Below are 14560 nucleotides of genomic sequence, written 5' to 3' on the forward strand. Positions count from 1 at the left end.
ATACAGTATATAGTAGACAGTAAATACCCCTGGTTATTGAATACAGTATATAGTAGACAGTATATACCCCTGGTTATTGAATACAGTATATAATAGACACTATATACCCCTGGTTATTGAATACAGTATATAGTAGACAGTATATACCCCTGGTTATTGAATACAGTATATAGGAGACAGTATATACCCCTGGTTATTGAATACAGTATATAGGAGACAGTATATACCCCTGGTTATTGAATACAGTATATAGTAGACACTATATACCCCTGGTTATTGAATACAGTATATAGTAGACAGTATATACCCCTGGTTATTGAATACAGTATATAGTAGACACTATATACCCCTGGTTATTGAATACAGTATATAGGAGACAGTATATACCCCTGGTTATTGAATACAGTATATAGGAGACAATATATACTCCTGGTTATTGAATACAGTATATAGTAGACAGTATAGACCCTGGTTATTGAATACAGTATATAGTAGACAGTATATACCCCTGGTAATTGAATACAGTATATAGTAGACAGTATATACCCCTGGTTATTGAATACAGTATATAGTAGACACTATATACCCCTGGTTATTGAATACAGTATATAGTAGACAGTATATACCCCTGGTTATTGAATACAGTATATAGTAGACACTATATACCCCTGGTTATTGAATACAGTATATAGTAGACAGTATATACCCCTGGTTATTGAATACAGTATATAGGAGACACTATATACCCCTGGTTATTGAATACAGTATATAGTAGACAGTATATACCCCTGGTTATTGAATACAGTATATAGTAGACAGTATATACCCCTGGTTATTGAATACAGTATATAGGAGACAGTATATACCCCTGGTTATTGAATACAGTATATAGTAGACACTATATACCCCTGGTTATTGAATACAGTATATAGGAGACAGTATATACCCCTGGTTATTGAATACAGTATATAGTAGACACTATATACCCCTGGTTATTGAATACAGTATATAGTAGACAGTATATACCCCTGGTTATTGAATACAGTATATAGGAGACACTATATACCCTGGTTATTGAATACAGTATATAGTAGACAGTATATACCCCTGGTTATTGAATACAGTATATAGTAGACAGTATATACCCCTGGTTATTGAATACAGTATATAGGAGACACTATATACCCCTGGTTATTGAATACAGTATATAGTAGACAGTATAAACCCCTGGTTATTGAATACAGTATATAGTAGACAGTATATACCCCTGGTTATTGAATACAGTATATAGGAGACAGTATATACCCCTGGTTATTGAATACAGTATATAGTAGACAGTATATACCCCTGGTTATTGAATACAGTATATAGTAGACAGTATATACCCCTGGTTATTGAATACAGTATATAGTAGACAGTATAGACCCTGGTTATTGAATACAGTATATAGTAGACAGTATAGACCCTGGTTATTGAATACAGTATATAGTAGACAGTATATACCCCTGGTTATTTAATACAGTATATAGTAGACAGTATATACCCCTGGTTATTGAATACAGTATATAGTAGACACTATATACCCCTGGTTATTGAATACAGTATATAGTAGACAGTAAATACCCCTGGTTATTGAATACAGTATATAGTAGACAGTATATACCCCTGGTTATTGAATACAGTATATAATAGACACTATATACCCCTGGTTATTGAATACAGTATATAGTAGACAGTATATACCCCTGGTTATTGAATACAGTATATAGGAGACAGTATATACCCCTGGTTATTGAATACAGTATATAGGAGACAGTATATACCCCTGGTTATTGAATACAGTATATAGTAGACACTATATACCCCTGGTTATTGAATACAGTATATAGTAGACAGTATATACCCCTGGTTATTGAATACAGTATATAGTAGACACTATATACCCCTGGTTATTGAATACAGTATATAGGAGACAGTATATACCCCTGGTTATTGAATACAGTATATAGGAGACAGTATATACCCCTGGTTATTGAATACAGTATATAGTAGACACTATATACCCCTGGTTATTGAATACAGTATATAGTAGACAGTATATACCCCTGGTTATTGAATACAGTATATAGTAGACAGTATATACCCCTGGTTATTGAATACAGTATATAGTAGACACTATATACCCCTGGTTATTGAATACAGTATATAGTAGACACTATATACCCCTGGTTATTGAATACAGTATATAGTAGACACTATATACCCCTGGTTATTGAATACAGTATATAGTAGACAGTATATACCCCTGGTTATTGAATACAGTATATAGGAGACACTATATACCCCTGGTTATTGAATACAGTATATAGTAGACAGTATAGACCCCTGGTTATTGAATACAGTATATAGTAGACAGTATATACCCCTGATTATTGAATACAGTATATAGTAGGTGGAGGAGAGATGGAGGAGAGGTGGAGGAGAGGGGAGGTGGAGGAGAGGTGGAGGAGAGATGGAGGAGAGGTGGAGGAGAGAGGAGAGGTGGAGGAGAGGGGAGGAGAGTAGAGTTAGAGGAGAGAGGGAGGAGAGGTGGAGGAGAGGATTGAGGGAGGAGAGGTGGAGGAAAGGTGGAGGAGAGGTGGAGGAGAGGTGGGGGGACAGGGGGGAGAGGTGGAGGACAGGAGAGGTGAAGGACATGTGGAGGAGAGGAGGAAGAGAATAGAGGTAGAGGAGAGAGGGAGGAGAGGTGGAGGAGAGAGGGAGGAGAGGGGAGGTGGAGGAGAGGGGAGGTGGAGGAGAGGTGGAGGAGAGGTGATAAGGGGAGGTGGAGTAGAGGTGGAAGAGAGATGGAGGAGTGGAGGAGAGAGGGAGGAGAGGGGAGGTGGAGGAGAGGGGAGGTGGAGGAGAGGTGGAGGAGAGGGGAGGTGGAGTAGAGGTGGAGGAGAGGTGGAGGAGAGGTGGAGGAGAGAGGAGAGGTGGAGGAGAGGGGAGGAGAGTAGAGTTAGATGAGAGAGGGAGGAGAGGTGGAGGAGAGGATTGAGGGAGGAGAGGTGGAGGACAGGTGGAGGAGAGGTGGAGGAAAGGTGGAGGAGAGGTGGAGGAGAGGTGGGGGACAGGGGGGGAGAGGTGGAGGACAGGTGGAGGAGAGGTGGAGGACAGGTGGAGGAGAGGAGAGGTGGAGGACAGGCGGAGGAGAGGTGGAGGTCAGGTGGAGGACAGGGGGAGAGGTGGAGGTCAGGGGGAGAGGTGGAGGACAGGTGGAGGAGAGGAGGAGGAGAGAGGAGGAGAGAGGGTGCATTTGAGGGAAGCTGTTTTTTCTGTTTTGTTCTCCCTCCTCCTGCCCAAAGACAGTGTCCTCAGGCTCCTAAACATGCTCACACCTGTTCTGTACAGGGTTCTCTCTCTCTTTATAGCTGAATATTCCTGGTATGTGTTTCTCCCATAACACCCCCATCCCTCCTTCCCTCCACCCAGGGTTGTTTTGCTCTAGAGTGTTGTTTCCATGGTGTTTGAATTGCTTTTCTCCACTTTGGGTAAGGAGGAGGGGTGAGAGGTTTGCTATTGTGGTGGGGTGATCTTAACTATTTTATGATGGGTTTAATGTAACCTCTTTCTCTGTCTCTCTCTTTCTCTGTCTCTCTCTTTCTCTGACGCTCCTCTATTCTACAGGGTGAATGGATCTCTTCCCAGCACCGTGGAGATTCGTAACAACTCTCTGATCTTCAAGGGGGCGGTGACCTATGAGCTAGCAGGGACCTACGTGTGTGATGCCACCAATGGGATCGGGACTCGTACTGGCCTGGTCCAGGTTAACGTCACTGGTAGGTTACATACTGGTACAAGCTGCTGCTTCTTCTCCTTCTGCTGCTTCTGCTTATTCTTCTTCTTCTTCTCTGGGCTTCCGGTTTCTCTCTGCTCAGGCCTTCTGGTTTCTCTCTGCTCTGGCCTTCTGGTTTCTCTCTGCTCTGGGCTTCTGGTTTCTCTCTGCTCTGGGCTTCTGGTTTCTCTCTGCTCTGGGCTTCTCGTTTGTCTGTTCTGGGCTTCTGGTTTCTCTGCTCTGTATTGCCAGTAACCTACTTATCACACATAGTGAGAATGTATTGTCAGCAGTAGGCCTACATTGCCAAATATGAATCTGTGCCATTTACTTTCAACTGGACTGTGTTTACAGTATGAGCGGTCGTGAGAAGATGTGCTTGTTTTGAGATCAAAGCGAGAGTTGCATGTAGCCACGTGTGGACATTTGTTCATATCCTTTGCTAGTTAGTGAGTTATTAGCCCAGTTATAGATCATTTATAGTCAGCAATAGGGGAGTGGTTGCTTCCTACAAGAGCACAAAACGTGTAAATGTTTTTGACATATTTGAAAAGCAAGTCAGATAAAGAGCTGTTTTTTGTCTTAAAGAGGCAGTGTTGTATTTTGATACAGACTTGAATAAGCTAAGTAGCCAATAGGCAGAGGGTAGCATAATTTGTCTTATTCTCTGTAATAATGGAATGGGAATAATAATGCATTTTCAGTCACCTCTGAAGGCTTTCACAACGTTCAAATTTGCGCTCAGCAGACCTGAAATTTGCTCAGTTCCCCCCAAAATTAGAGCGAACATTGATTGTCAGTAACCTACTTGGTTATCACACATAGTGAAGGTAGTAGTGGTTGTGGGGCTTTCCTGTGTCTTGTGGATATGGGGCCCACCTCTCTCTCTCTCTCTCTCTCTCTCTCTCTCTCTCTCTCTCTCTCTCTCTCTCTCTCTCTCTCTCTCTCTCTCTCTCTCTCTATATGGGCTCTCTCTCTCTCTCTCTCTCTCTCTCTCTCTCTCTCTCTCTCTCTCTCTCTCTCTCTCTCTCTCTCTTTCATGGATATGGGGCCCACCTCTCTCTCTCTCTCTCTCTCTCTGTCTCTCTCTCTCTCTCTCTCAATTCAATTCAATATACTTTATTGACATGGCAAGTAAAATTACTTACATTGTCAAAGTATAGATATAACAAAAATGGTGGGACCAACAGCAATAATAATAGTAGTAGTGGAAATGGGATTACCATTAACAGCAACTACAACAACAATATTAATGAGAATAACAATACATTAAAGCAATAGTAGTCTACCAGTCTCAACATGACTGAGAAGACACATGACATGGTATGAAAGCCAAAACAAAACAGGAAATAGTATTGACATTACATTACACTTTTCACTGGCTGTCCCTCAGGTTGTGGCAGGAGGACACATATTTGGCTGCCAAAATTGCACATTTTGGCTTTTCACCCAATAAATGTTGGATTTTTTCTTCCTCTTTTATAGTTCCAAATTCTTTGTACTGAATGATAATTTTGGGAAAGAAAGATTCTCTTAGGTCTGAGTATTTGTCACAGTGTAATAGGAAATGCAGCTCTGTCTCTACCTCTCCCCGGGGGCAGAGTGAGCACAGCCTGTCCTCTCTGGGCAGCCAGGTTTGCCTGTGACGACCGGTCTCTATAGCCAGACTGTGCTCACTGAGTCTGTACCTAGTCATTGTTTTCCTCAGTTTTCTATCAGTCACAGTGGTCAGATGGTCTGCCACCATGTACTGTCTGCTTAGAGCCAAATAGCATTGAAGTTTACTTTGATTTTTTGTGGTGTCTTTCCAATAGGTGATATATTTTTCTTTTTGCTTTGTGATGATTTGGTGGGCCAGATTTTCTGAGTGCTGTCCTGAGGCTCTATGAGGTTGGTTTTGGTTAGTGAACTGAGCCTCAGAACCAGCTGGCTGAGGGGACTCTTCTCTTGTTTCATCTCTTGACATAGTAGAGCTGTGTGATGGAATTTGGGGTCACTTGTTTTTAGATGGTTGTAAAATGTGATGGCTCTTTTTTCTATTCGAATAAGGAGGGGGTATTGCCCAATTCTGCTCTACATGCGTTATTTTGAGTTTTTCTTTGCACTTGCAATACAGTCTTGCAAAACTCTGCATGCAGTATTTCGATTGGATGTTTGTCCCATTTGGTAAATTCAGTATTAGAGAGCGGACCTCATACTTCGCTGCCATATAGAGCAATTGGTTCTATAACTGATTGGAACATTTTGAGCCAGATTCTAATTGGAATTTCGATTTTAATGGCATAGAATGCTCTTCTTGCTTTGTCTCTCAGCTCATTCACAGCCATGTGAAAGATACCTGTGTTGCTGATATTTAGTCGTAGATACGTGTCGTTTTTGGTGTGTTCTAGTAGAACTGTGTCCAAATAGAATTTATATTTGTCATCCTGATTTCCGGACCTTTTTTGGAATATCATTATATTTGTTTTTTTTAGATTAACGGTCAGGGCCCAGGTCTGACAGAATCTGTGCAGATGATCTAGATGCTGCTGTAACCCCTCCTTAGTGGGAGACAGTAGCACCAGGTCATCTGCGTACAGCAGACACTTGATTTCAGTGTTGTGTAGGGTGAGACCAGGTGCTGCCGATTCTTCTAATGTTTTTGCCAATTAAGTAATGTAGATGTTAAATAGTGTTGGACTTATTGGGCAGCCCTGTTTCACTCCACGTCCCTGAGAGAAGAATTCTGTTTGCTTGTTGCCAATTTTAACCGCACATTTGTTTTTAGTGTACATTGATTTAATAACATCATATGTTTCCCCTCCAATACCACTTTCTATTTGTTTATAAAAAAGAACATTTTGCCTTTGTTTTGGTTTACTTGTTTGGCAATTAGAGTGTGGAGGGTTTAAATGTGGTCTGTTGTACGATCATAAAAAAAATAATCCAATCTGGCTTCTGCTCAGGACGTTGTGTTCATCAAGGAAATGATGTAGTCTGCTGTTTATGATACTGCAGATAATTTTCCCGAAGTTGCTGTTAACGCAAATTCCTCTGAGAAAATACCTGCAGTTAGGATAATGTTGAAGAGTTTGAGCATAGCAAATTTGAATTTGTGGTCTGTATATTTGATCATTTCATTTAAAATACCATCAGCATCACAGGCCTTTTCGGGTTGGAGAGTGCAAAGTTTTTCCAATAATTATTGTTCTGTAATTGGGGTATCCACAGGATTCTGATAGTCTTTGACTGCTGATTCAAGGATTTGTAATTTTTCTTGTATATCTTGTTATTCTGGGCTATTTGTTATATTGCTGTAGAGGTTTGCAAAGTGATTTATCCACATATCCCCATTTTGGATAGCCAATTCCTCATTATGAGGTTTGTTTAATGTATTCCAATTCTCCCAGAAGTGGTTTGATTCAATGGATTCCTCAATTACATCCAGCTGATTTCTAATGTGCTGTTCCTTTTTTGTTCTTAGGGTGTGTTTGTATTGCTTCAGTGTTTCCCCATATTGAAGGCATATATTTTTGTTGTCTGGGTCTCTGATTAGATATATTTCTCAATGACTTTCTTAGATTTTTGCAATCATTATCAAACCATTTTTAATTATCTATTATTTTTGGTTTGCTCTTATGTTTCTTAAGATTAGCCAAGGAGGATAATTTGTCAAATATAAAGTTTATATTCCAAACGGCCAAATTTACACCTTCATTGCTGTAGGAGAATGTTAATGCTAAAAAGTTGTCCAGGAGAGATTGTATTTTTTGGCTACTAATTGCTTTTTGGTAGATTTCTGTACTGTTTGCATGGTGTAACATGTTGTAATTACCATTTGGCTGTAGGGAACATGTTGTAATTACCATTTGGCTGTAGGGAACATGGTGTAATTACCATTTGGCTGTAGGGAACATGTTGTAATTACCATTTGGCTGTAGGGAACATGTTGTAATTACCATTTGGCTGTAGGGAACATGTTGTAATTACCATTTGGCTGTAGGGAACATGTTGTAATTACCATTTGGCTGTAGGGAACATGTTGTAATTACCATTTGGCTGTAGGGAACATGTTGTAATTACAATTTGGCTGTAGGGAACATGTTGTAATTACAATTTGGCTGTAGGGAACATGTTGTAATTACCATTTGGCTGTAGGGAACATGGTGTAATTACCATTTGGCTGTAGGGAACATGGTGTAATTACCATTTGGCTGTAGGGAACATGTTGTAATTACCATTTGGCTGTAGGGAACATGTTGTAATTACCATTTGGCTGTAGGGAACATGTTGTAATTACCATTTGGCTGTAGGGAACATGTTGTAATTACCATTTGGCTGTAGGGAACATGTTGTAATTACAATTTGGCTGTAGGGAACATGTTGTAGAGGTGGTTTATCAAGGGGACATGTTGTAGAGGTGGGTTGTCAAGGGGACATGTTGTAGAGGTGGGTTGTCAAGGGGACATGTTGTAGAGGTGGTTTTTCAAGGGGACATATTGTAGAGGTGGGTTGTCAAGGGGACATGTTGTAGAGGTGGGTTGTCAAGGGGACATGTTGTAGAACATACCTTTTTCAACAGGACAATGACCCAACACACCTCCAGGCTGTGTAAGGGCTATTTTATCAAGAAGGAGAGTGATGGAGTGCTGCATCAGATGACCTGACCTCCAAAATCACCCGACCTCAACCCAATTGAGATGGTTTGGGATGAGTCGGACCGCAGAGTGAAGGAAAAGCAGCCAACAAGTGCTCAGCATATGTGGGAACGTATTCATTGTTGGAAAAGCATTCCAGTTGAAGCTGGTTGAGAGAATGCCAAGAGTGTGCAAAGCTGTCATCAAGGCAAAGGGTGGCTATTTGAAGAATCTCAAATATAAAATATATTTTGATTTGTTGAACACTTCTTTGGTTACTACATGATTCCATATGTGTTATTTCATGGTTTTGATGTCTTCACTGTTATTCTACAATGTAGAAAATAGTAAAAATGAAGAAAAACCCTTGAATGAGTAGGTGTGTCCAAACCTCTGACTGGTTCTGCACGGCAAACAGGCGTTAGCTGAAACAACACAGCCCCTCGGTTCCAACTTACTTTTTGTTCTGTTTTATTTTGACTTTATTTATTTTGTATTTTATCTTTGACCGTCATTCTATCCCCGCCCACAACTCCACTCCCCCCGTCTCCAGTTCCACATCCCAACCCTCAGCCTCCCTCAGCCCATCCCACCTGTCTCTGCATCCCCCGTCTCCAGTTCCACATCCCAACCCTCAGCCTCCCTCAGCCCATCCCACCTGTCTCTGCATCCCCGTCTCCAGTTCCACATCCCAACCCTCAGCCTCCCTCAGCCCATCCCACCTGTCTCTGCATCCCCCGTCTCCAGTTCCACATCCCAACCCTCAGCCTCCCTCAGCCCATCCCACCTGTCTCTGCATCCCCCGTCTCCAGTTCCACATCCCAACCCTCAGCCTCCCTCAGCCCATCCCACCTGTCTCTGCATCCCCCGTCTCCAGTTCCACATCCCAACCTCAGCCTCCCTCAGCCCATCCCACCTGTCTCTGCATCCCCCGTCTCCCGTTCCACATCCCAACCCTCCGCCTCCCTCAGCCCATCCCACCTGTCTCTGCATCCCCCGTCTCCAGTTCCACATCCCAACCCTCCGCCTCCCTCAGCCCATCCCACCTGTCTCTGCATTCCCCGTCTCCAGTTCCACATCCCAACCCTCAGCCTCCCTCAGCCCATCCCAACCCTCAGCCTCCCTCAGCCCATCCCAGCCTCCCTCAGCCCATCCCAACCCTCAGCCTTCCTCAGCCCATCCCAACCCCTCAGCCTCCCTCAGCCCATCCCAGCCTCCCTCAGCCCATCCCAACCCTCAGCCTCCCTCAGCCCATCCCAACCCTCAGCCTCCCTCATCCCAACCCTCAGCCTCCCTCAGCCCATCCCAACCCTCAGCCTCCCTCAGCCCATCCCACCTGTCTCTGCATCCCCCGTCTCCAGTTCCCCATCCCAACCCTCAGGCTCCCTCAGCCCATCCCAACCCTCAGCCTCCCTCAGCCCATCCCAGCCTCCCTCAGCCCATCCCAGCCTCCCTCAGCCCACCCCAACCCTCAGCCTCCCTCAGCCCATCCCAACCCTCAGCCTCCCTCAGCCCATCCCAGCCTCCCTCAGCCCATCCCAGCCTCCCTCAGCCCATCCCAGCCTCCCTCAGCCCATCCCAGCCTCCCTCAGCCCATCCCAGCCTCCTCAGCCCATCCCAGCCTCCTCAGCCCATCCCAGCCTCCTCAGCCCATCCCAACCCTCAGCCTCCTCAGCCCATCCCAGCCTCCCTCAGCCCATCCCAGCCTCCCTCAGCCCATCCCAACCCTCAGCCTCCCTCAGCCCATCCCAACCCTCAGCCCATCCCAGCCTCCCTCAGCCCATCCCAGCCTCCCTCAGCCCATCCCAGCCTCCCTCAGCCCATCCCAGCCTCCCTCAGCCCATCCCAGCCTCCCTCAGCCCATCCCAACCCTCAGCCTCCCTCAGCCCATCCCACCTACCTCGGATTTCTACACACCATATATCTTCCAACTATGCTGTGACGTACAATTTCAATCTATCTAATCGAATAAGGAGGATCAAATGTGACTCTGTATCAGAGGAGATGTAAAGAGGGAAGCAGCCTTGTAATGAACCCTTGTGTCCACATGGATGTAGGGAGGCAGCATTGCTGTCACCTTCCTAGAACAGGACCACAGAGCACCTTGTATCAATTAGCTATTTGCGATTTTTGTCACTTGCTAGGTGGCATGGTGCATATACCATTGTGGAGGCAGAGCTGTGCTCTGTGTAGGCTGCTGAAGACAGCTCCTCTCTCCTCCAGGGACCTGTAGGCTGCTGAAGACAGCACTCTCCTTGTTTAATCAATCCTTAGTGCTGTTTAGCAAGAGAGGGAGCACGAGAGATAGAGAGAAGAGAGAGAGATGGAGAGAGGGACAGAGAGAGAGAGAGAGAGAGAGAGAGAGAGAGAGAGAGAGAGAGAGAGAGAGAGAGAGAGAGAGAGAGAGAGAGAGAGAGAGAGAGAGAGAGAGAGAGAGAGAGAGAGAGAGAGAGAGAGAGAGAGAGAGAGAGAGAGAGAGAGAGAGAGAGAGAGAGAGAGAGAGAGATGGACAGAGGGACAGAGGGACAGAGGGAGAGAGAGGGACAGAGAGAGAGAGAGAGAGAGGGAAAGAGAGAGAGAGGAGACTGTGACAGATGACAGTGTGGTCGTCTAATGGATAACAGAAAGCAGTATTCTCTTACATTTTTATTAGACTCCCGTCCAGCCTCAGGGAGGGATATAGAGAGGTAGTGAAGGAATACCAACGGAATGCTTTAAGAACAGAGACTAGAGGTCATTCTAAAGAATAGAGGCAATTAAATAAATGACCCATTTTACACTAACAGCATTTTTTTTTTTATAAATCATTCACTGTTGAGTTTTACTGTCGGCTTCCGATGGGAACAGCAGACAAACATAATTTGAAATATACATAAAATGACAATGTTGATGTATAGAATGAAAACCTTGATGTTGAATGATTAATATATGTGATGCATTAGAATATAATGGATGTCCCAGTGATTGTGTTATATACAGTAGAGAGAGACTGAGCTGGAGCGGTTGGTGAAAGCTGAAGTGTGGTTAACCCTTAAAGACGAGTCCCACTAAAGAGGGTGAAATCTCTCTAATGAAGTTCATAAAGGTTTATCTCATGACTGTGTTGTTGTGCGGGAAACAAACCAGCGACCCAAGCGAAGACTTCATCCGGTCATTAACATTCACCATGAATGATGGGTTTGGAAAAGATGGGACCAACAGTTATGTCATTATCACCAGTGTGGTTCTCTGCTATTCGCCATCTTTTGCCTGCTCTCTCTCTCTCTCTCTCTCTCTCTCTATGATGTGTCTCAGCTGTGGTGGGAAAATGTCTTGCCAGAGATAAACCGAAAGAGTGTTTCAATGGGGAGTTAATTTGTTTACCCCTCTCGTCAGTACTTGTGTTAGATAATTATTTCCCCTCGATAGAGTGTGTTGATATCTGCACATCGTTGAGAATCCCACGCAACCTTTTAACCCCTGTATGATTTACATTTTAGTCATTTAGCAGACACTCTTATCCAGAGCGACTTACAATTAGTGAGCGCATACATTTTTTCATACTGGCCCCCCCCCCGTGGGAATCGAACCCACAACCCTGGCGTTTCAAGCGCCATGCACTACCAACTGAGCTACACGGGGCCTATGATGTGGGCTGGACTGAGTCAAAGGTGCATCCCCACTGGCACACTTTTCCTATTCCCTTGATAGTGAACTACTATCACTAGAGGGGGATTTGGTCATTTCACTGCTGGAAAGGGTTTTAAATAAGATATGGGCTGTGTTTATATGTTGTTAAATGAGATAGGGGCTGTGTTTATATGTTGTTAAATGAGATAGGGGCTGTGTTTATATGTTGTTTAGGACACCAGAGATATGAGCTATGTTTGGTTAGTTGTTAAGGTGAGCTGGAGAAGAGGCTGTTTAGGGTTAGGGTTACACCCCTTCAAATAAGTGGATTCGGCTATTTCAGCCACACCCGTCGCTGAGAGGTGTATCAAATCGAGCACACAGCCTTGCAATCTCCATACACAAAAATGCCGTCATAGGATGCCACCTTTCCAACAAGTCAGTTAGTTAATTTCTGCTAGAGCTGCCCCGGTGAAGTGTTGTTATTGTGAAGTGGAAACGTCTAGGAGCAACAACGGCTCAGCCACAAGGTGGTAGGCCACACAAGCTCACAGAACTGGTCCGGCAAGTGCTGAAGCGTGTAAAAATCGTCTGTCCTTGGTTGCAACACTCACTACCGAGTTCCAAACTGCCCCTGGAAGCAACGTCAGCACAAGAACTGTTCGTCGGGAGCTTCATGAAATGTGTTTCCATGGCCGAGCAGCCGCACACAAGCCTAAGGTCACCATGCACAATGCCAAGTGTTGGCTGGAGTGGTGTAAAGCTGGAGTGGTGTAAAGCTGGAGTGGTGTAAAGCTCCATCTTATCATATACTCCTACAGCTGTAAGGATGTCAGATCAGAGAACAGCTCCTACAGATATAAGGATGCCAGATCAGAGAACAGCTCCTACAGCTATAAGGATGCCAGATCAGAGAACAGCTCCTACAGCTATAAGGATGCCAGATCAGAGAACAGCTCCTACAGCTATAAGGATGCCAGATCAGAGAACAGCTCCTACAGCTATAAGGATGCCAGATCAGAGAACAGCTCCTACATCTATAAGGATGCCAGATCAGAGAACAGCTCCTACAGCTATAAGGATGCCAGATCAGAGAACAGCTCCTACATCTATAAGGATGCCAGATCAGAGAACAGCTCCTACAGCTATAAGGATGCCAGATCAGAGAACAGCTCCTACAGCTATAAGGATGCCAGATCAGAGAACAGCTCCTACATCTATAAGGATGCCAGATCAGAGAACAGCTCCTACAGCTATAAGGATGCCAGATAAGAGAACAGCTCCTACAGCTATACGGATGCCAGATCAGAGAACAGCTCCTACAGCTGTAAGGATGTCAGATCAGAGAACAGCTCCTACAGCTATAAGGATGTCAGATCAGAGAACAGCTCCTACAGATATAAGGATGTCAGATCAGAGAACAGCTCCTACAGCTATACGGATGCCAGATCAGAGAACAGCTCCTACAGCTATAAGGATGCCAGATCAGAGAACAGCTCCTACAGCTATACGGATGCCAGATCAGAGAACAGCTCCTACAGATATAAGGATGTCAGATCAGAGAACAGCTCCTACAGCTATAAGGATGTCAGATCAGAGAACAGCTCCTACAGCTATAAGGATGCCAGATCAGAGAACAGCTCCTACAGCTATACGGATGCCAGATCAGAGAACAGCTCCTACAGCTGTAAGGATGTCAGATCAGAGAACAGCTCCTACAGCTATAAGGATGTCAGATCAGAGAACAGCTCCTACAGCTGTAAGGATGTCAGATCAGAGAACAGCTCCTACAGCTATAAGGATGCCAGATCAGAGAACAGCTCCTACAGCTGTAAGGATGTCAGATCAGAGAACAGCTCCTACAGCTGTAAGGATGTCAGATCAGAGAACAGCTCCTACAGCTGTAAGGATGCCAGATCAGAGAACAGCTCCTACAGCTATAAGGATGTCAGATCAGAGAACAGCTCCTACAGCTATACGGATGCCAGATCAGAGAACAGCTCCTACAGCTATAAGGATGTCAGATCAGAGAACAGCTCCTACAGCTATAAGGATGTCAGATCAGAGAACAGCTCCTACAGCTATAAGGATGTCAGATCAGAGAACAGCTCCTACAGCTATAAGGATGTCAGATCAGAGAACAGCTCCTACAGCTATAAGGATGTCAGATCAGAGAACAGCTCCTACAGCTATACGGATGCCAGATCAGAGAACAGCTCCTACAGCTATAAGGATGTCAGATCAGAGAACAACTCCTACAGCTGTAAGGATGTCAGATCAGAGAACAGCTCCTACAGCTATAAGGATGTCAGATCAGAGAACAGCTCCTACAGCTATAAGGATGTCAGATCAGAGAACAGCTCCTACAGCTATAAGGATGCCAGATCAGAGAACAGCTCCTACAGCTATAAGGATGCCAGATCCGAGAACAGCTCCTACAGCTATAAGGATGCCAGATCCGAGAACAGCTCCTACAGCTATAAGGATGCCAGATCAGAGAACAGCTCCTACAGCTATA

At 44.4% G+C, this 14560-nt stretch overlaps 1 protein-coding gene and 1 non-coding gene across 3 annotated transcripts in view; one reads left to right on the forward strand and one right to left on the reverse strand.

Moving 5' to 3' along the window:
* nectin1b (nectin cell adhesion molecule 1b) overlaps positions 1–14560 on the forward strand; it is a 568693-nt gene that overhangs the window by 116825 nt on the left and 437308 nt on the right. For both annotated transcript variants that reach the window (XM_045213155.1, XM_045213154.1), the window contains exon 5: positions 3670–3821. In XM_045213155.1, the coding sequence (XP_045069090.1) occupies positions 3670–3821 (152 nt within the window). The remainder of the gene's footprint in view (positions 1–3669; positions 3822–14560) is intronic.
* Positions 11982–12054, reverse strand: trnas-uga. Its single transcript has one exon. It is a non-coding gene; the product is annotated as a tRNA-Ser (tRNA).

This window comes from Coregonus clupeaformis, unplaced genomic scaffold (assembly GCF_020615455.1).
Source record: "Coregonus clupeaformis isolate EN_2021a unplaced genomic scaffold, ASM2061545v1 scaf0082, whole genome shotgun sequence".
NCBI classification, from domain to species: Eukaryota; Metazoa; Chordata; class Actinopteri; order Salmoniformes; family Salmonidae; genus Coregonus; species Coregonus clupeaformis.